Raw genomic sequence first — 22,534 nt, 5'->3', positions numbered from 1 at the left:
CAAATCCCATGTTTTTGTGCCATGTCAACACTTTAGCACTAACTGGGGAAAGAAGCCATTAATATTGGAATTTTCCACAACACAAGCAGGCATTTAGAGATTAAATAATTATCAAAGTGAACTACAAAGTTGAAAGCATAAAGAATTATCAATAGCTACTTTCTCACAGCTACTAAAATTTGTGTATGTGTCAACAATTGGCTAATACTTATAAAGTTGTTCTTAATGGGTATCTGAACAGCCAAACAGAGAGGTGGAAAGACAAGCTATCTGCCTGGGAAGGTCCTGAGATGCATTTTTCACTGTAATTGATAGGATTAACATCAGCCTTTGAAGAAGGAGAGACAGATGTCCCATCTAGAGACTGGCCATTCAGGTGGTAGCATTAATTTACATTCAAGCAAGCACACAACCTGAAACAAGATTGAGATAGGGGGAAAATACTGGAGATTGATGAGTATTTGCATTTCTCTTTATTGGCATCGCAAGAGCTAAACCCCCAAGAAGTGCACTGGTAACCTGATCAAAGTATAACTTATTAGCAATGGTAGGAAGATAATAAGGGAAACAGTTCTGGCTCAAAGACACTGACATTAAAATCAGCATCCATTTTATTTCCCCATAGGCATTTCTACTTTGTATTGGCTCAGCTGGAGTTAAGTTTTCCCCAAAGAGATTTACTTCTAGTACAGTGCTGTAGCTAGGTGTTGATAACACACCAGTGTTTTGGCTACTGCTGAGCTGCGCACCAAGGCTGTGCTCTTCCAACATTTCCTCTACCCCAAGACTATGCTGAGGGGTGGACAATATCTTGGGAGGGAACACAGCTGGGCCTGCTGACCCAAACTGATCAAAGGGATATTCCATGCCATGTGATGTCAGCTCAGATAAAAAAGCCAAGTGAAAGAAGAAAGTGTGGGGACACCTGTTGATGGCGGCTGTCCTCTGGAGCAGCTGCTACACATATTGAAGCCCTGCTTCCTGGGGAGTGGCTCAACATCATCTGCTGATGGGAAGCAGAGAGTAACATCTTTCTCTGCTCTTGTGTCTGCATGTGGCATTATGATTTTGCTTTTCGTCTCATGAAATTACTTCTGTCTTGACTCAAGGGCCTTTGGTTATATTTCCCCTCTCCCCTGTCATCTAAGAAGGGAAGGGACAGAGCAGCTTTGGTGGGCATCTGGTGCCCAGCCAGGGGCAAACCACCACATATTGCAACTCAGATTAATTCCACAGCAATGCAGCTCTTGTGAAGATCAGGAAAAAACCCGTCTTCTTGTGTTGTAGGAAGTGTAGCAACAGAGAAGGGCACTTGCACAACTGAACTAACTCTGCAGACTCAAAATCTCTCATGCTGCTTTGAAGAACTGTTTTTCTCAATATGGCTTAACAGCAGGAACTTGTGCAAGAGCCAGTACTGAAGAATATAGGTGAGGATGTACAGTCTTATCTTATGGCACCAAATATAAAATCTGTCTTGACTATGGAGCTTTGCCACTGCTGATGCTTAATAGTTGGAGATGTTCCACCTGCTTAAAAAATGAAGGGAGAAGATCCCAGCCTCTTCCAACTCCTGAATGCATCAAGAAAACACCTTACAGGCCTCAGTTTATTCTAACCAAAGTGAAGAGCCACAATATTCTGCTTCTGGGGTATGCCTTGAAAACTGGTATCACAACCCTTGAAGGCAGAACAGTAAGACAGAGCTGTATGGTTCCTTGTTGGTCCAGCTTTCTTTTCCTGGGGTACTCTTTCCTTCTTACTAATTTGTATGTAGCTGGAAAACTTCCAGGGTACTTACTCCTAAGTTAATGGAGAGACGTTCTACAAGATACAGTTTTAGGATAAATACTGAAGTGGGTTGCCAGAAAGAAAGAAAATGATGACAGAGCAGAATTCTCAGATGGTAGAGAAGTTTCATACAAAAAGAAGAAAAGCTACCTCATTAGGGAGGTTTGATTACACAAACCTTTACATCCAGCAACTAAGCAGACGTGAAATGGCACTAAGCACACTCGGCACTGTATACATCCATCGCCATATCCTAACAGGCACAAGGATAACTTTACAGTAAGACTAGGAGATTATCCTCACAACAACAATTTTTCCAGTGTGCTTTCCTATTCAATGTCAGCTGCAACAGTGTTTAGAAACTATCGAGACATGGCACATGACACTTTCAGGCTGGATGTTAGAAAAAAGTTCTATACAGAAAGAGTGATTGCACATTGGAATGGGCTGCCTGGGGAGGTGGTGGAGTCGCCATCACTGGAGGTTTTTAGGAGAAGACTTGACGGAGTACTTGGTGCTGTGGGTTAGTTGCTTGGGCGGTGTTGGATTGGTTGATGGGTTGGACGCGATGATCTTGAAGGTCTCTTCCAACCTGGTTTATTCTATGTATTCTATGTAAAGTGTTGCACTTTTCTCCTAAAAGATTAACATGCTTACTACTAGTAAGTATTGCAAGTTATGAAAAAGGAATTACAATTCACTGTCATTAACATTAGAGACACCTCTCACCAACTTAAAGCTGTTCAGTCCTGGAGGCTAGGTCCATTCAATGATGAAAGGCTATTACTGAATGCCTAATCAAAGAGCAGAAAAAAATTTCTTCCTCAGCATGCAGATAAAAGACAAGCTATCATCCATAATGATGTAATGTCTCTGACTGAAAGCAGCCATCCTGATTTTTTTTTTATGCTTCATCATTTTCAGAAGAATTTAAAGGCTGCTCAGAAAAGACACTCCAGCAACCTTCAGTTTGTTTTCTCAGTGAGTTGAGACCATGACTCACCCCGCTTTCCAGGTACAGTGAATGAAAACCTGCATAAAACTATCCTTTAGCTGTCAGAAGCCAAGTACCTCTGCCCATTTATTTGGGAATATGCTTGAACTGATAGTACCAGCCCTGCCTTTGATCTGTTTCCTCACTATACCAAAGCAAAGTTTTGTGTCTGTGAAGACTAGGGAATATAAATCAAATTAAAGCCAGTGCTGCCAAGAAGAACCAAACATCTCTGCTTACATTTTGCTTACTATATATATATTTATATATAGATGAGCAGAAGGGTTTATCACTTAGTTCCATTTCAATGTGTCTTGAGTCTTGAGTGCATAATTTTAAAGCATTACTTCGACAATTAACAAAATTGAAGCCATGTTATAGCCTGTGAAACAAGATGTTGCACTTTGTTTTAGCAAAAAAAGTTACAGAACTTGTCTCTTTGGAGAGACCTGTAACATGCTTCCAGTACCAATTCAGAAGAGGAATGCAGTATGAATTATGAACCAGCTTCCAGAGACACCTCTTTCAATTACGAGCAAAGACCTGTACTGATTAACCATGTCCTAGAGTTACCTGGTGTGAATCTCATTTCCTTTCTAGTAGCACTTTCCTACATTGCTATTTATGGTTACATGAATGAGCTCTAATGCATAGATTTAAATACCTGGCTACAAAATATTTGATACTTTAAAGATCTAAAACCAGGCTATCAAAATTACTCATTGCAGAGCTGGAATTAGCAGCAAATTTATGCTTTGCTGATGCAATGGAATTTTTAAGGTACTTAGAAATCTTCATAAAGCTACAATTTCAGACTAAATGTTAGTTTTACTCACATATAAAATACTACCTTTCATCATTTGCATTACTCTGAAAATATCCCCAGAAGCTCAATAGGATATTCACTTAGAACTTAGTAAGCTGATCCATCTGATCTTCACAAGCCTAACTTAGATACAGCACACAACAGTTTTATGTGCACTGCGGTTGCAAGTATCATCTTTTCTTATTTTAGATTGTACATTTTGGTTTACCAGAGCATTGTTTGAAAATGCATAATACATTCAGATCAGATTTCATTTAATACAGAGTTTCAGACAGAAACCTACAGCAGCCTGCTTAAAGATAGGAGGTTTAGGCCTGAAATGATGCTGATAATTTTGTAAAGATGATCACATTCAGATTCAAAACGTGTTTCAGTTTGAGTACATCTGCTTTAACAAAGCATCTGTAAGAGGCTATAGTTAAGACTGTATAGATAACAGGGTATATCTTCCAATGCTCTATGACATTGTTTTTAACAGTAATTTCCATAACATGGCTACCAAGAAAAGTGTTTTAACACAGGTGTGAAACTTAATTTTCATTTTCTTTGAACATTTTGCTCAGCTGTTCGACTAGTGCTACAAGCTCAGGGTTTCCCCCAAGTGATTCAATTTGTTTATAGGCTTCAGATTCAAGCTCTTTCAATGTATTCCGAGTGTACTCAAAGGAACCCAAATTTTCAAGGTAATGTACACAGTATTTTTTTATATCTATGTTCTCCGTCCTTTGACGTAAAATGTTTTGCACCTGAGTACTTTCAGGTCGCGACCAAATTGCATGAATGGTTGGGAAAGAAAACTTGCCCTCAGTTAAGTCTTCACAAAAACTCTTGTTTTCACTATATTCTTTGGAGTGCAAGTTGGCATAGTCATCTCTTATTTGGAAGAAGAGGCCAAGCGTATTAAGAAGTGGCTTTAAGTCTTTTTTATAGTTTGAAAACAGCTGCATGAGGCCTACAGCTAATCCAAAGAGACCACCTGTCTTTTGCAATACCATAGCTTTATATTCAGCTTCTGTAGGACAGGTGTACGTATCCCTCCAGTAAATATCCAAGCCTTGACCTTTATGGAGTTCCAGTAGTTGGCGGGTAAAAACTTTAACAGCGTCTGGATGATCAAGTGTTAAAACCTTCTCCAAGCCAAGGAAATACACATAATTAGCACAGTTGATTACAGATGGAATTCCATAGATACTGTGTGCCACTGGAAAGCCCCGTCGTAGCTTTGAGTTGTCTTCAATGTCGTCCACAAGCAGGCTTGCATTGTGCAACATTTCTGTCACTTCAATTATAACCTATGACAAGAAGAAGTTTTTAAAAAAACTTATTTCAAATTAATAAAGTTTTAAAGAATGATAGTGTTTATCACTGAGGTTCCCCTTTAGATCATTTGCTTTCACTATTAACACAGATTTAGGATTCTCTTCATTAGCCAGTCTGCTCTATGTCCTGGATCATATGGTCTGTTTTGGTGTCACGTTTTCAGATTCAAAGTGAACTTAATTCCCTGAAGTGATTCCACTTGCACACTCCTCTCCACTATTGCTACAGTTCTAAAATATGCCAGTGTCTAGCAATTACATACTAACTTTATTAGAAACATGAATGGAGGAAAAGAAAAGCAATATAATGCTGTGACAAGTTTAGATTCACCAGCCTGAGATCTTCTAAATTCAGTTCTTGAGAGTGTCAGGTATCATCCATTAACATATTTGTCTCAAACCCTGTTTTGATAGGTGGAGAGAATTCATCTTTCCCTACACTTTGTGTAGTTATCTTCAGTATTGAGCTCTTAAAGGACATACTATTTTCTCTGAAAGATCATTTGTAAAATTCTTGGCAGAAAGAACAGCTACAACTTCTTTTGGGAAGCTTCCTACAGGCTTACTACTTGCTATTAGGTAAACCATTATCATACACCACCTGAGGTAAGCAATAAACTGTTCAGAACATTAATCTTGTAGCTGACTACATTTGAACCATAACAATTCCAAAGCAGATCAATTCAAGAAATTAAGTTTTAACACTATATACTGTTTTTATTGCACAGATGCTATGCAAGAAACGGGTGTATTCAGCTCCTGCTTAAACAGAAATTTAAGCACATAAAACTGCACACTGTTATAAACTCACTGTAAAACACCTCTGATTAAGACATGGTTTTAAAGCTAATGAACCAATTACATTTGATAGCAACAAACATTGCACTCTGTCAACATTCATCAAAACAACTCCTAAAAAAATACTATGGCCACCATTAAGCAGTGGCAAGTACCTAGAATGGCCCTATTTGGTGGGTGCTGGGAAAAAAAAATAAAAAAGAATTTAATCTGCAAGCATTTTATTTTTTTTAAAGCAGGAAGCCACCTAGCAGTCAGTGACCACTGTCTCCAAAGACTAAAACTCAAACTCCAGAAATGTCATTTTTTTGTCCAAGAACAACCTACTTAAGCACTAATTACTCATCTACCAGTTCATAACGAGTTCAGCTTTGACCTGTAAAGATATGTTGTTGCCCATTGACTTTAAATCAGAGCACAGGATATTTAACCAAAAGCAGCTCTGCATACTTGTCAGCATGTTCTTTGAGTCCATTATGCTATTGTCACTCCCAGTACTATCAGCAAAGTTTCCCTCTATTCCATGGATAAGCCCATTTAAACATTTCTCTTGCTAACCTATTTCATGTAACTTTTGGTTTCAAAAATTTTGCAGCTTCTATAGACCTAAGGTTTAATTGAATCTTGCGAATTTAGGAAAAGACAGTTCCTTCTTAGAAGAAGTTCCTCTGACAAATCCACTGCTTTCTAACTCAACAAACTGAAGTATACCAGTGCGGTGTCATATGGGTACAGTAAGTAGAAAAAAGACCACTGGGCTTGGAAAAAAAGGGAAACAGTAATAGCCAGTAGTAAAATCAACTACCAAGGAGCAGCAACCTCAATTTTATCATCTAAATATCCTACATGAAGATGTGGAGTTTGCAGTCCTAGGGAATACGAGTCAGAGAAGCAGCTTAGTCAGGACTGCGAATTTAGGAAAGCAAATTTCCAGCTCTTCAGGGAGTTAGCTAACAGGACCTCCTGGAAAAGTCCTCAGGGAAAGGGAGCAGAGTGGAAATAGCTCATCTTTAGGAACGCTTTCCACAGAGCACAAAAGCTCTTGATGCCCAGGTGTGAGAAATCAGTCATGGAAGGAATGACACCATCATTGCTGAGTCAAGACCTGTTGGTCAATCTAAAAGGCAAGAATCACAGAATTTCAGGCAGTTCAAGCAGGTACAGGTATCTTGGGAAGATTATAGGGAAGAGTATAGACTGGGCTCTGAGCAACCTGATCTAGTTAGGGATGTCCCTGATTACTGCAGAGGTGTTGGACTATATGACCTCTAGAGGTCGCTTCCAACCCAGTGCAGTCTATGATATGATCTAAGAAAAAATTGTCCTGTAACAAGTATCAGGATTCAGATTCTTTTAAAAAGAAATACAGATAAGACAACTTCAAGAGAATGAATCAGGCTGCTAGACACTGGGGACATTTTAGACTATTTCAAGAGATGTTGAAAACATGACCAGAGGTGGTTCTCCAGATTTCAACTTTAATAAGCAAGTTACTAAAATTAGTACAAGCATACACAAAACCAGCAATAATTGTGTAAAAGATGACAGGGTATTGTTATTTGTCTTCAAATGATCTGACAATATAAAAACATTAAGTTGTGTCACAAACAGCTTAAGTGGCAAAGGAAACATTAAAGTATCGGTATTCCTCGTAACGATAACCAAAAGAAGTGCTCTAAATTTTCAACAATGGTTACATGGTTATCAGTTTAAGAGTGACAGGTAGAACTGGTAGCTTCTGTTTGTACAGAGACACTTCGGGTTTAGTTTACTTAGTACATGAGAGAAGGTGGCCTCACTGTCACAGGTGCTCAGCAAAAGGGCAAGAGGCAACTGTCAGATTGCAGCATAAGAAGTATCAGTTAGACATAATGGATGAGTTTGTTATCATGGAAGGGGTTCTGCAGGGGAAGAGAGGCCCTGAAAGGCTGCAGAATCTACATGCTCAGTTTTTCAAAACTCAGCAAGGTCCCCAGAAGCCTGAAGCAGCTATAAAGGAAGCCCTGCTTTAAGCAGGCGTTTGCCCTAGATAAATTCCAGGGGCTTCTTCCAGTTTTAATTCTGTTCTATGATATTAGACTAAACTGATGCATACAATACAGAGATTGTTCTACATTGTGCCCTCGCACAAAGGGCAAGATGTGTCAGAATAAATCTGGCTAAAAAGTTACGTAGGCAGGTTGGAAAATAGAAGAGTTGCTAGATCATGAACGCAGCCTCTTCCTTCATTGTTTAGATCGCTTACACCATTTTGCTATTTCAGGACTATTAGGTGTCACTTCAGCCACCCTAAAGAATACTTGGAAGTCATGGCAGTAATTTCTTTAGTGTTACATCACAGTCAAAGCTTTGCATTAATGTTGTTTTCCTAAGAGTTTACTTTAATATACTGAAAAATTAGTGCATTTAGCATTTCTGATCATGCTATGCAGGAGAATCACCCGTTACCAGCAGTCTGAATAACGAGAATAGCCTTTTAAAATTAATTAGCCAGTACCTGTATTTTATCTTCTGGAACATTCAGCCAGTGATTAAAGGCCTGTGACAGTTTGGTTCTCACTTGCTTACCTACAATAAAAATATTACAGATGTTTATAACAATAATGAAGTTAATAATTAGAGACAACAGTTTATCTTAACAGCTATAGCTGATCTGAGACCAGTAAAATGATCACCTGCAAGCACAAAAATATATCATAGTGTGTAGCTTGTTTATTCATTCACCAGTTATCAGCAGCTTCAGTTTCAAACATCGAACAGTAATATGCAAAGCACATATTTACAGGTTACTGTATTTCGTTTTGACAATTTAATTAGTAAATGATTCTGAGTATGTTGGTAACTTGTACTAATCAATTTGCTGCTTCTGAAAGTAAGCCCTAGTTTGCCAAGCACATGAGTAACAGAACTTTCAGTTATGATTCATTATTGTTGAAGATATGGGCGTCTGCCGAGTATTTTATTTACCACAATTTGTAGGTTTTTTCCTTGTAGCACTCTTCTTAACAACAATTTGTAAAAAAGAAAAGTGACATTTGGTACACTTATTTAAAAAAAAAAAAATCTAAACCAAAATCTGGCCAGAACAGAACTTAAACAGTACTCAGACATTATTTTATACCCGAGAAGTCTACCTGTAAAGAACAGGATTTGTTCTGCTTTGGTTAAACGAAGTTTGGTGGAACCAAGTAGTCACTGTTTCACAGGGATAAAAAACAGGATCAAAAGTCCAAGTATACTGTTAAAATAAGCACTACCATTACTATTCAATCCAGATATATTTTACATGACAGTTAACTTTAATAGTGGTTAATCTGGATGCCTATAAATTATTGGTGCCATCTTTATCAAATTGCTACGAATCACGTACAAATATTTATTCAGTGTCTACTGATGGCCAGTATGAAATAAAACCACTGCCTACCCACACAGAAAATGTTGCTCCAAACTTTGAGAAGCTCAGCTACATGCAAGATCTTTTGAATAACTGCAGGATCGGTTTAGACAAATAGCTCTGCATATGTAGCTCACATCAACCAGACCTCTGGAAAAAGTTTTAAATAAACTTCAAGCAGCACAACCTAGACAGTGGGCTCCATATTACTTGTCTCAAGATCTACTGAGACACAATGATTCTGCAATATCAGTTCTCACATTGATCATGTCATCTTGCCCATAGCACTGAAGAATTGTCAATATTTGAATCTCTTCCTAAGGCTTCTCTACTGCTGTATGGCCAGCACATACAGCAATAATAAATGCAGAATAATAAAAATGGGTAGATTCACTTGCAGTGATATACCATGAAAAACAGGACTGGAGATTTTCCCTGTTCTAATTACATCACCAAAGGGGAAAGCAATAGCTTTGTGGTTTGGGCTCTTCTTACAGAGTGATAACCTTCACCTCTGGCTCAGAGGGCTTCAGTTTGACTCAGTTCTCAAAGATTTCTACTGCTTCAGATCAGGACCACCTTCTTGTTCTTAATAGAAGAGATGTAACAAAAAGATGCTTCTTGCCCTTCCCCCAACAGCCTTATCCTCTGGCTTTGTCCCGTGTGAAAAGGTACTTTTACCTGGACATATACTGTCACTGGGTTGTGTTCTCTATTTTTTCCTCTGCTCAGTTTAAACACTAATAGTTTTCTGCAGGAGGGAGGAATTCTTTTGTTTCTCAGACTGCAGCATGTGTATTTTAAGCTCCCCATATTAGGCTTACTCTCCAACAAGAAATTACATAGCTGATTACATTTTTTTTTTAAAACACCCTCTTTAAATCAATAATTTGCTAACTTACTACTTTAACACAAATAACCAGAGCTCAAATTTAAACAGAAAATAAGAGTAGTACATAAGAGTTTAACAACTTCTTACATTAATTATGCACCACCACTAATTCAAGTCAGATCTCCTTCTGACAATATCTCCTGCATATACCAAGGATTTTAAACACTTACTACTCCCCTTTTCCCCTTGTGGTTAAATGAGATTTTGGGCAGAATAGTTCTCTGATCTCAATCCCAATACACTTCTGCATAAGGGAAGGTCAAAATGCCTTGCATCTGAGGTTCAGTATTTTATTCTAAAGTAATAAACTTGAAGAGAAAGGTTTGCTTAAAAATATTAATAACTGTTAAAAACATCTGCCAAACTGTACGGTTTGCCAGTTAAATGTTAACAAATATTTCAGTACATCCAAAAAGAAAACTACTCAGGGATAATATCACATTAAGGAAGTTCACATTATCTACAGCTGTTATTCACTTGCAAATTACACTGATACACACCTATTTTACATTAGGCAGCTAATTCTGTTTCTATAAATGTTTCCTAGAAAATATGCTTATGGAATGCTGTTCAGTAACAAGTGTTATTTAATCATGAGGAACACAACTACTAGCACACACTGCAAATGGATTATTAACATGCGCAATAAGTTTAGCCACCTCAGATCCTTAGTAGACAGCATTTGAATTGTTAGAGTTGTCTACCTGGAGTAGCAGGACTGTCTATACACTGATTGTTCAAGGAAAAACCACTAAGTTATAGTATAGCATTCATCTTTGCTTTTATAGGTGCAGATTTGCTCGTGTGAGCCCCTCGAAACATTGCTACATAAATGCTGATTTATCTCATTCACACAGAACAGGTAGGATTGACTTCAGATATTATGGCAACTTTCTGTATGCATGGTTTATGTCTATGGCCATGCTATGACACCAAAAGACCAAGCCACTCTAATACTAGTCTCAAAAACCTAAATACAGAAACCTCCATTCCTTGACACACCTCTCATCTCCGCAAACCAGACAAGACAACAATCCAGGAGCACAAAATTGAAAGGAGTAAATTATCCAGTTTCTTCACTGTCACATGCCACTGCTCTGTTGATTACTCTAAGCAGGCTATTGTAAAACTGAAGAATATAGAGCTTCTAATTTTGGAAGCTAGATCTCTGTCTACTGTATAGAGCCATAATAACAGACATTACTGCATCAAGCTTTGTATCAAAGCACATTCAGTTTTATCTGCTTAAGATCCTAATATTACCCAAATCAGACAGCAACTATGGAAAGCTTTTCTACTTAGTAATGCTGGTGGAAAAGGTGAGGGGAAAAAAAATAAATCAGAGTGTAAAAGATTCACTCTGATGACATTCCTTCTACAGACAAGAACATAAAACCCTTGCCCTCGGTGGGGTGGTGGTGGTGGGTGGAATAAAATCAAGGTAGACTAAAGATGTTGCACCGAGGACAATCTCTCCTACCTCTCCAGACAGATGAGATGTTTCTGTCTCTCTAGAGGAAAAAACCTCCAAAACAACCAAACAAATCAACCAAAACAACCCCACAAAACAAAACCAACAAACAAAAAACCCCAAACCAACAAAACAAACACCGCCCCCCCCCCATGACTTACTGTCTATATACGTAGTTGTTCCTGTGATAGAGTCCAGACAAAGCACACAGACCTCCAGCTCTGTATAGACTCCTGATTAGTATTTCTTCATTCTTGCTGCCACAAGTGACTACACATTATACCCTTAGAGCAGCACCCACTTACAGCAAGGATAAAGAAGAGCTGGAATAGCATTGGAAAGAGAGCAGAGGGACTATTTGCCTAGGCCTCATTAGATAATTCAACTCATTACCCCAACAGAAAACCATCAGGGTTTTTTGCTAAGTTAGCTTTCTGCCAGCTGAGTCAGCTTATGAAGCGGGTCTGCCAGAAGTTAGTCCATGGTAAGCAGAGGATGCCAAGAAGCCAGGGTAAGGGACCATTGCCCTTATGAAAGTAACTGCTCTATTACCTCACCTATACTGTACACATTCATGTTTAGCTCTGTCCTCTGATGGATTAGAGCTAAATGGATAAATTACCCCAAAAGCCCTCTCCTGCCCCCAGCTACAAGAACACTACAACCAGTGTAACTGAACTGCAGGAAGACAGGTAAAGAAAGCAGGCATATACACTTCTAAACCTGGGCACTTGTGATGGATTAAAAATCACTGTAGATTTGTCTAGTTTAACTCCCTTGTTCAAAATAGAGTTTAGCTCACAGTTGTGATCCTGATTTTTGCCTTGTTCCTTCTTCTCAGGACTCCAAATGCCACCATCCTATGGTCACTACAGCCAAGATTGCTCCCAGTCTTCATGTTCTCATCAATTCTTTGTTACTGTGAGGCCCAACATAATGCCTTTCTTCACAAGATCCTTGATGACCTGTGTTAGCAAGAGGCCACCAATGCATATCAGAAATCTGGATTGCCTGTGCCCTGGTGTGTTGCTTCTTTATCAGACACTGAGGTAGCTGAGGTGTCTCATAAGGGCCAGGGCCTGTAAATAGGAGGGCATCTTCTGGTTGTCTGAAAGCTCAGGTGGTCTGTAGCAAAGACACTATAGTGTCACCCTTGTTGATGTGTCCTCTAATCCTAATCCAGGAACTCTCAAGAGGTTATCACATCACTGAAGGCAGAGCTTCATGCAGTTCAGTTGTTCCTTCTCATGAAAGAAAACTCGCATGCCTTGCTATCCTTGACTGCCTTCCTAGGCATTTCATATCCATCCACAGCATCCCAGCTGTGTGAGCTATCCCACATTACGTACCCACATCAACCTACACCTGTGCAACTGCATGTAGGCATTTAACTCCTGTTTATTTCCCATGCTGTATGCATTTGTGCAGGGGTACTTCAAAGAGGCAACCAGTGCTGCACATTCCCCAGAATAAGCAAGAGCTTCCCCCATTGTTCTGTTTTTACTTCCTTGTTTGAGTACATACAACTGGGATGAACTGCCTTCAGCTAGCTCTGTTCTGTTGATTACAAAGTGTCCCTTGTACACATCAGCCAACACTTTCTGTCTGCAAGTTACTCGTTTCCTTGGTTGTGGGTAGTCATGCCCCTCTGTTGTAATTTCTAGTTTAAATGCAACTACCTAGCTGCTAACAGCCAGGATCTGTTTGTTCCCCTTGACAGTGAGGGAGAGGGGTTTGAAGATCATGGAGAAAAGCCACCTGGCTTCCTACACCCTTGGTCCTCATTTCAAAAGCCACAGTCATGCTTGATAAGCTCCAAGCATTCCCTTGCTATATCCATGAATGCTCAAATAAAAGAGCCACAAGTTTGAGTAGTCTGAGGGTGAAACATGACTTCGCAATTCCTCCATAGAGTCCTTGATCTGAGCTACCTCGGAGGAAACCTTCCTAAGGGGTAAAGTCAGATGGGGGCCTTTGTCCCCAGCAAGAGTCAGCCTTCCCACTACTATCCAAGGCTGCTGCCACTAGGTGCTGGTCTGATACTTTGCTGTATACAGAGTTGTCAGTCACGTGTCTTCTTCCAATGCACTCAATCTATTTGGCAATAGCACATCTTCTCAAGTACCAGAATTTTTTCTCCTTATGCCAGAAGCCACCAACTCCTAGTCCTCACCATTGTAAGAGTACCCATTTCCCAACCTGAGATGCACAATTTCCACCCCTCCTTCAACGTAACTGTAGTTTTCAGACTCTTAGACCTTGTGCTTTTTGTCATTTCTGATGTTGTGCAGCCTGCTGACCCCCTTCCACTGCTTTTTTCTTGGTGACACATTCTCTATCACTGCACACCTTTTCAGGGCAGGGACATAATTATCTCCTGGCCCAGTGGATGCCCCCAGCTCAGAACTTGGAAAGCTGTAGCCTCCCTCAGGGATTTGGCCCAAACTGATCCCTCTGATCTCTCTCAAGTGTAGTTGTGCCAGTGGTAGGGATCATGCCCTCCTTTGCCAACCTGGTCAGTTTCAAAAACCCAGCAGAAAAAGATGAAAACCAAAAGCCACTCTTGATTGTTAGCCATGGTAAGACTGCAACCAATACCAAAGGGACATGAAAAAGAAGATAGCATCACAAATGGGATCAGAATCTACCTTTTTCAACAGCAAGCTGTTGACTTTATCTGTTTTACTGCAACTAAAACTCCATAGTCTCCCTAGTGCTGCAAAAACACCTATAGTTTAAGTATTACCCCCAAACTGTTACCATTAGAAGTCCCACTTAATTTAAGGGAAATAGAGTAACTTCTTCTATTCAAGAACTCATCCTTAATAGCCACCAAAAAAAAATAAATTAATTCTTACCCCACATTTAACATTAGCAAGCATCTCTTTTTATTCTAAACAACCTTAATGCTATCAACTTCTTTGTGTAAATAAAGTTTGATATGTATCTAAACTCATTCAAGTTCTCACAGATTACTAATCCATTTGGAGAGTTTGGGTTTTTAACTAGATTTAAAACATAAACAACTGGACTATTGTAGGGCTGTAAGGGTAGAGATTTGACACTGATCCAGCTTTTTGCAAAGGTCCTTCAGAGCCTGAGCTGATCCAACACAGAAACAGCTCCTTGTCCCCACCCCTGTGCCAGCTCACTAATGAGACAAGAAGATGAACCTGGAAAATTGTGAACGGGTTAGGCAATTGGTACTTCCTAATCATTTGGTTAGCAAACTGTGAACTGGCACAAGCTAGGAAGCAGAAGACTGTCAGAAGCATAAAGAGGAAACTGCCTCTTTCAGCAAGGGCCTGTTAGACCAGCTAAGGCATCTCATTTGGTCTTCACCTTAAATAGCTAGCATACACTCACATTTCCCAACACCCCCCCCCCCCCCCAACTAAGCAATGGTGCTCATACCGATTCCAGCGTTTACACAAGTAACTGGCTCCTACTGATCTGTACTTTGCATAACTAACTGTCCTGAAGGGTCAAACCCCCAAACACGCCCTAGCCCAGACAACGGACTGAGCACCTGCAAATGTGCTAACCTGGACAGTTCCTGGGGGGCAGATGGCCAAGGCAAATGCGTGTGATTAACACTGTAAGCACCTGTGAATGTGCAAACCTGGACACTTCCTGGGGTCCAGATAAACATGTACCACATGTGATTAACTTTGTAACACAGCTGTGAACTGTGTGTGCCCCAGGCATGTTTGGATATGCCCTATACCATAGGTCCAGTTATCAGGGTTCTGTATTACCAAAGGGCATTCATTGTCTTGTGACAGTATTTAAACCAGCCAAGTCAGGCAGCTTGCCTTGTTCTCACCCAGACAGCAAAAAGAGCCAAATGCTGCCCGAGTAGCAGCCAAAGAATCTGCTCTAGCAGACCAAAAACTTCACCCAGGCCTTGCACCTGGACCAAGGCAGAAAGGGGAAAGGCTCCAAGGGAACTGAATCCCAGAAGAGGCTGCAGCCCAGTGAGGGAGCACACAAGAGAGAGGCTCCTTAGCCCTTTCTGAACCAAGGACTGCTCAAATTATAGCCACAGCATCCAGGAAGATACCAGACAGAGGAGCAAGCAATGAGTACCTGGCCAATGTGCCATGGAATCATATTTGTGGGAAAACCACAGCTCACAGCACCTGTATTTCCAATTTGAATTGCTGTGTTGGAAATGTTTGACCTGTGCTTAAATCATGTAACTGTCTTTATATGTGGAGTGTAAAACCCACAACCAAATAACTGAACCTGTGAATATATTTTGTAAATAAGTTACAGTGGTGTTTGAAGATACCACTGCCCATGGTATTAATTATAAAAAAATATAAAATATACATTATTACACTGACACAGGGCAAAATCAGTAAACATCCAGCTATATGATTGTGAACCCTCATGGCTTCACCTGTTACTTTGCACAACCTTTCTACAGACACACTATTTTTACCTGCCTAGTTTAAAAGTGGTCTTCTCTTTTGAATCACACCAATGTTTCTGCACAGAGGGAAGTGCACCTTGTGTCACAGCTTTTCCAAAATGTAAACTATATGAGGAGATGAACATGTTAAAGTGAACAATCAGATTTACAATACTTTAGCAGGCTAGGATATAAAATGCTTGCACTGTCAGGAAGTATAACATTATGTAAACCATCAGTATAGTGATCTGGGTTGAACTCACGCAAAAAGTATAGTAATTTAGCCACAGGAGTCAAGGTGGGAAGGTCAGTTCTGTCTCCTAGATGCATCATTTGAAATGAAAGCAAACTTCTGCCTATGGAAGCTTTTTTGGGCACTTTGTCTGGTATACATTTCCTACTAGAAAGCTGAGCTTCACCCCCCTCCCCCACCTGGTACCTAGAATAGCTTATAAATAATTAGCAGCTAAAGATGAGGAGGTGTGACAATATAAAATCATAGAGTTGTCAAGGTTGGAAGGGACCTCAAGGATCATCTAGTTCCAACTCCCCTGCCATGGGCAGGGACACCTCACACTGTATCAGGTTGCTCAGAGCCCTATTCAGCTTGGCCTTAAAATCTTCCACGTATGGAGCTTCTACCACCTCCCTGGGCAACCTGTTCCAGTGTCCCACCACCCTCATGGTGAAAAGCTTCTTCCTAATATCCAATCTGAATCTATCCACTTCTAGTTTTTCTCTGTTTCCCCTAGTCCTATTATCTTCCATTACTCCAGCAGTGTGGCTGGAGCCCTTGACAGTGAAGACTGAAGTAAAGAAGTCATTGAGAACCTCAGCCTTCTCCATGTCACTCATCAGCAGTTCACCTGTTTCCTTTCTGAGGGGGCCTTCCCTAGTCTTATTTTTACTATTAATATACCTACAGAAATATTTGCTGTTCCCCTTGATCTCTCTGGCTAGATTTAATTCTAACTGAGCTTTAGCTTTTCTAACCAGGTCTCTTGCTGCTCAGGCAGCTTCCTTATATGCCCCCCATTCTAGCTGTGCTTTCTTCCACTCCTTGTAGAGTTTCTTTGTGTGACAGTGTGCCCAGGAGCAACTTATTCATCCAGGCAGGTTTCCTAGCATTCTTTCATGTCTTCCTCTTTGTCAGTATACTTTGCTCCTGGGCACAGAGAAGGTGATCCTTGAATGTGGACCAACTGTCCTGGGCCTCTCTTCCCTCTAGGGCTTTGTCCCACTATACCTTGGCCAGCATATCCCTAAAGTGATCAAAGTCTGCATGCCTCAAGTCCAGGGTCATAAGCTTGGGATACATCCTCCTAGTTGCCCTGAGGATCTTAAATTCAATTGCTTCATGGTCACTGCAGCCAAGGTTATCCCCGAGCCTCACACTGGTGACCAGCCCTTCCCTGTTAGTGAGAACAAGGTCCAGCATAGCACCTTTTCTCATTGGTTCCTCCACCATTTGGAGGAGGAAGTTGTCATCTGCGCATTCCAGGAACATCCTGGATGGATGGTGCCTTGCTGTGTTGTCCTTCCAGCAGATGGCAGAGTGGTTGAAATCCCCCACAAGGATCAGGGCTTGTGAAAACGAAGCCACTTCTATTTGCCTATGGAGGGCCTCACCTACTTGGTTCTGCTGGTCAGGTGACCTGTAGCAGACCTCTACTGTAACATCACCTTCCCCTGTCTTCCCTTTAATCTTAACCCATACACTCCCAACCAGCTCATCATCCTTCCCTAGGTGAAGCTCCACTGATTCCAACTGATCACTGATGTAGAGGGCAACACCTCCTCCTCTCCTACCCTGCCTGTCCTTCCTAAGGAGCTTGCATTTGTCTATCCCTACATTCCAGTCATGGGAATTAGCCCAACAAGTTTCAGTAACAGCCACTATGTCATGGCATTCCAGCAACACAGTGGCCCTTAATTCATCCAGTTTGTTGCCCAAGCTGAATGCATTCACATGGTGGCACTTCAGCTCGGCTGGCCATGTCCGTTTGTGTGAATCCCCCTTGATTCCCTTGGGGTGTCTTGGTGCATTGTCCCTGACTTGCCTGAGGGCAACAAGTTGAGAGTCCTTACTAGCACTCCATCCCTTTGCCTCTGGTGAGCCACCCTACTATTTGTCTCAGACAAACATGAGATTATTAACCCCTTCCCCTTTGAATCTAGTTTAAAGCCCTGTCAATGTGCCCTGCCAACTCGTGCCCCAGAATCCTCTTCCCCCCTCTGGGACAAATGCATCCCATTAGTTGCTCACAGCTCTGGAGCCCTGTATACCAAGCTGTGATTGTAAAATCCAAGCCCCTGTTGACAACACCAGTCCCAGAGCCATGAACTGACCTGTTGGTTCTTCCTATGGCTCTTCCCTTATCTATCACTGACGTCAGGGGGATGGAGAACACCACAACCTGAGCTCCTGATCCCTTTACCAGTTGCCCCAAGGCCATGAAGTCTCTTAATTGATTGTGAGCCTCTCATTGCTGCATCATCACTACCCACCTGAAAGACCAGAAGTGGTTAATAGTCTGAAGGACTCAGAAGGGTGGGAATTTTACCTACAACATCCTCTAACCTGGCACCAGGAAGACAACAGACCTCTCCATGAAGTGGGTTTGGTCTGCATATCAGGCCCTCTGTTCCCCTTCAGCAGGGAGTCACCTACAACAATGACTTGTCATTTTCCTTTTCAGGGTCAGTTTTCATGGCCGGCCCGAGCAGAGTCAAGCCTTGGTGACACTTCTGGCCTTTGTGAGCTTTCATCCTTGCTCACAACTAGTTCCTCCTGCAGAGCCCCATTCCTGTTCTGCAAGGGCACTGTAGGCAGTGCACTTCTTAAAGGAACAGGCTTGCTCCATTTGTATTGTTTGTTTTGTCGGGCAGAGATCTGTGCCCATTGACTCTCCACATGTGAGTTACTGCAAGAAAGCAGGGAGACTTGCTGAGAGGATATTGAATCCTCTGGTCCACTAAGAGTTAACTCCCATTCTGTTTTTGTAGTGATCAGTTTGTGGAAGTAATCAATTTCCTTCTCACTCTCCCTGATGTTTCTCAACCCACTCACCTCTTCCCTGAACTCCATCACTTCATCCTGGAGCTGTGCCACCCACCGAGCAGGTCAACCTGCTCACACCACACACAACCATAGTCACTGCTGCCCCCTGTTGTCAATGAAAGGCTGTGGCATCCCTCACAGCCTGTGGCCTGGATACCAATATCCATTTGGGGGGATTCTGGGAGCACAGCATTCCTCTTCCAAGTAGCCACCATCACTCCTTCAGTAAAATGCAGCACCTCATGTCCTGCCCACACACCCTGCCCGTGCCAACTACCAAGCTGGCTCAAAAGAAGCCCTTTGCCAACCTTTTTGGTTGTGATATCACCCTCCCCAGTACAGACTTCCCACACAGGAGCTGGTCACTCTGGCAAGTGAACTGACCTTGTGCACTGGCAGAGGCTCAGCACCCTGCCACACAAGCTGCAAAGAGCTACAGCAACCCTGGGGCACACACAATCACTGTTTGCTTGCCCTGTGCTGTGTGGGCCCAGAGGCTTCTTATCACCCGATGAGCAATGGGTGGTGGCAGTTCCACCCATGCAGGTGGGTGGTGCTGATCTCCACAGCAAAGGGTTGTTTGGTCTGTTAATGCCTCCTTTGGATTTACCCCGGAGGCGGTGGTTCTGCCCACTCTAGCTCAAGAGCCAGCCCACAAGCTGCCAGCTCCAGCACAGTCAAGCTGCTTTTCCCAGCTTTTCAACAGCTCTTTTGGCGTCACATCCCTTGACCAACACAGTCTTACCTGCACTGAAGCTGATCTCTGCAGCAAAAGGTTGTTTGGTGCATTAACACCTCATTATATTATCTCCTATACTTTGAGTATAGGAGACAATATAACCAACCTAAGAGTACTCTTAAAGATGTCTTTGGAGGAAAGTTTCTTCAGGACCAGGTTTTAGAAATCTCTCTGGAAAACTGTTGACTTAATTTCAAGTTAGTTCTCTAGCAAAACCACCACCCAGTTCAATATACCCAAACAGAATATACTGTGAGGAAACAAGCATTCTGACATTAAAAAGCCATGTTACTGACAAATTCTTTCCTTATTTTTCAACTCAAGTAGTGCTGTCGAGTCAAATAAATTCACCAATGTAGACAAGACAAATATCTTGGATATTTGTAGAGATTAATGGTGATATTCATTATACACAGGTCTAATGAACTACAACCCACCTTGCTGATATACAGGGCTCATTGCAGATGTGCAAAAGCCACTTGGTACTGTGCCTGTGATTCAACTACTTGTCTGGAAGTCTTTTACCCCAGTCAGATACAATTTTAATTAGAAATATTTTCCTCAATCGCTACAGTATTTTGTATGTTCTTTAACTCCACCAGTATGCAATAAGCTGGACAAAAGGCAATCATGCAAATGACATGAAGGCAACGACAAAGTAGTTCTGCCACTACTTTTACAAAGTTAGTTGCTTTGATAGCTTATAAAATAGATACTGTTCAAAACTGAAAATTTCAGCTGAATAAGTTGCTAGTAACCTGGTACCACACAAGGACTGGCTGATATGAGGATGTCTGACTCTACATACCAGAAAGAAGAAATTACACAAAATTAATAGGCTCTCAAAAAACCAAAATCACAACCCACTGAAACCAGTACAGCAAGCAGACAAACGCAACCCTTAAAAGAATCGGATCAAACCTTCAGTGCTTGCCCTTCCCTTCAGTGCTAGCAAGTCAGTTACCCTGAATGGAGAGCAGTGTAACTGAAATACTACTTACAGAGCAACAGAGGGAAAAGTTACTGTAACAATCTCAGCAAAAAGGGTGGTTCTACAAGAGGAAGAAAAGAACAAATACTGAAAAGTGATAACTTTTAATTTCTCGTAAAATTTACAAATCAAGAATGGATAAACTTCTTGGCTTACACCTCCTGAGACAGAAGTTGCTATAAAAATGATTTTGATACTTAAAAACAACGCAATAAAAAGAAACTTGCCTGGTAGTTGAAGTAAATACTGGTATGGCTCTAGGATTCTTTTAGATGTTTCATCCATCCCATTCATTTCTTATTTCATAAGAGGTAGCTCACTGTTAAAGAAAGTGTTATTAACACTGAGGCCAAAAATGAGGGAAGTAAAAATACATGAACACAAAGAATAAAAAGTCAGCTAACCTCAAGGTTAGATGTAAATACTTCAGTTTTGACCATGACACTTTCAGTTAATATTACTTTCACTACGAGGTTTTCCAGATACTTAAACAACAAACAGGTATAGGTACTACATTTTCAAAACTATTCATTAATAGTTTAACTGATTCCTGGACTGTTTGCTCTTTTGCACGTATTAGAGGGCTCAGATGACAAAATATTTAAAACTTCAGCATTCACAACAATGCAACTCCACTCTAAAGATGACACTCAGCACACAAAACTTCATACAACTAATCTGATCAGATCTCCCTAAATGCTCTCCCCATACAGAAGTGGAGATGCCCAACAGCAATCTGAAGTTGAACACTAGCTTCAGCCTTCTGTATTTTTCAGATGCATTTTAGAATGCAGAACAGGAATATAGCATTTTCTTACCTCTAAGCATACAGATATCTTAACACATTTTCCCACATACTATGTAAATCAAACTCTTATGATAAATCTTTTAGGATCCATTCCCTACACAGCTCAACAATTTTCTGTTGATTACACTTCAGTTCCCAGAGCTTTGGTCATATATATTTGCATTTTTTTCCAGACTGTTATCTATAATAATTTCTTTTGTCCTTTCACCTCTAGCCTGCCTTCCTTGCTGCACTGCAGATGCAGCAGTTCAAAACAATTTTTATAATGTCGTTTTAAGACAGGAACTGCAGTAGTAGCATAAATTCTCATGCTACTTCAGCATTTCTTAGCTACTTAACTAGCATCCTGGAAAGGATGTAATTTTTGCCCCTGAAGCAACTGAATAGTTACATGAAATATCCATAAAAACTGTTTTAAAGTGGTATTTATAAATATGGACTGATGCATTTTTAATGTATGCACAATAAGGGGAGTGATTAAAATGAGTGGAATAAACTACGGCTCACACTTGCTCAAAATAATCCAGCACTACTTTCCCATCAGAAGCTCAGAGGATCAGCATTAACATCACTGTTTCCTCCTAAGATACCTGGACAAACTAGCGTTCCTTACCATTCATGACTTTTTCCCTTTCAGTACAGCTCAATTGGTTCTGGTCTACTCCCATACCCACCTTCCACAATTTTAAGTGTTTGTAGCAATCAAACTTGGGAACTGATCTGCATTAATAACTATTTTCCAAACAGTTTTGGATCAATTGCTTTATTTGCATCACTACATATGTTAATCAATTGTAGCATCACTTCAGGGGCAAGAAAAATTATTAAAGCAAACAGTTGCCAATAAACCACATCTTTTGGGGAAGTGCTGCATAGTTTCTTAGCACTAATGACACGGTAAGCAGCATAGCCTTTCTGTCCTATGTCATAGTGTACCAGCACAACTTGCTCTCAGGCTGCATAGGAATCTAAATCAGATTTGACGCCCTCTACTTCCTATTTTGTTGGCATAACCAAAGGGATTGGACTGCTC

At 40.9% G+C, this 22,534-nt stretch overlaps 1 protein-coding gene across 1 annotated transcript; it reads right to left on the bottom strand.

Annotated features, from left to right (window-relative positions):
• Positions 1–3,106: 3,106 nt before the first annotated feature.
• On the bottom strand, positions 3,107–21,008 carry GGPS1 (geranylgeranyl diphosphate synthase 1). The gene is made up of 3 exons (XM_009906425.2): positions 20,921–21,008; positions 8,226–8,296; positions 3,107–4,903 (listed from the first exon to the last, which is right to left on the bottom strand). Exons 1-3 carry the CDS (start codon positions 20,985–20,987, stop codon positions 4,142–4,144), a joined length of 900 nt encoding a protein of 299 aa, XP_009904727.1. The 5' UTR covers positions 20,988–21,008; the 3' UTR covers positions 3,107–4,141.
• Between the last annotated feature and the right edge of the window lie 1,526 nt (positions 21,009–22,534).

Source organism: Dryobates pubescens, chromosome 6, assembly GCF_014839835.1.
Source record: "Dryobates pubescens isolate bDryPub1 chromosome 6, bDryPub1.pri, whole genome shotgun sequence".
NCBI classification, from domain to species: domain Eukaryota; kingdom Metazoa; phylum Chordata; class Aves; order Piciformes; family Picidae; genus Dryobates; species Dryobates pubescens.
This window is presented reverse-complemented; position numbering and strand designations above follow the sequence as displayed.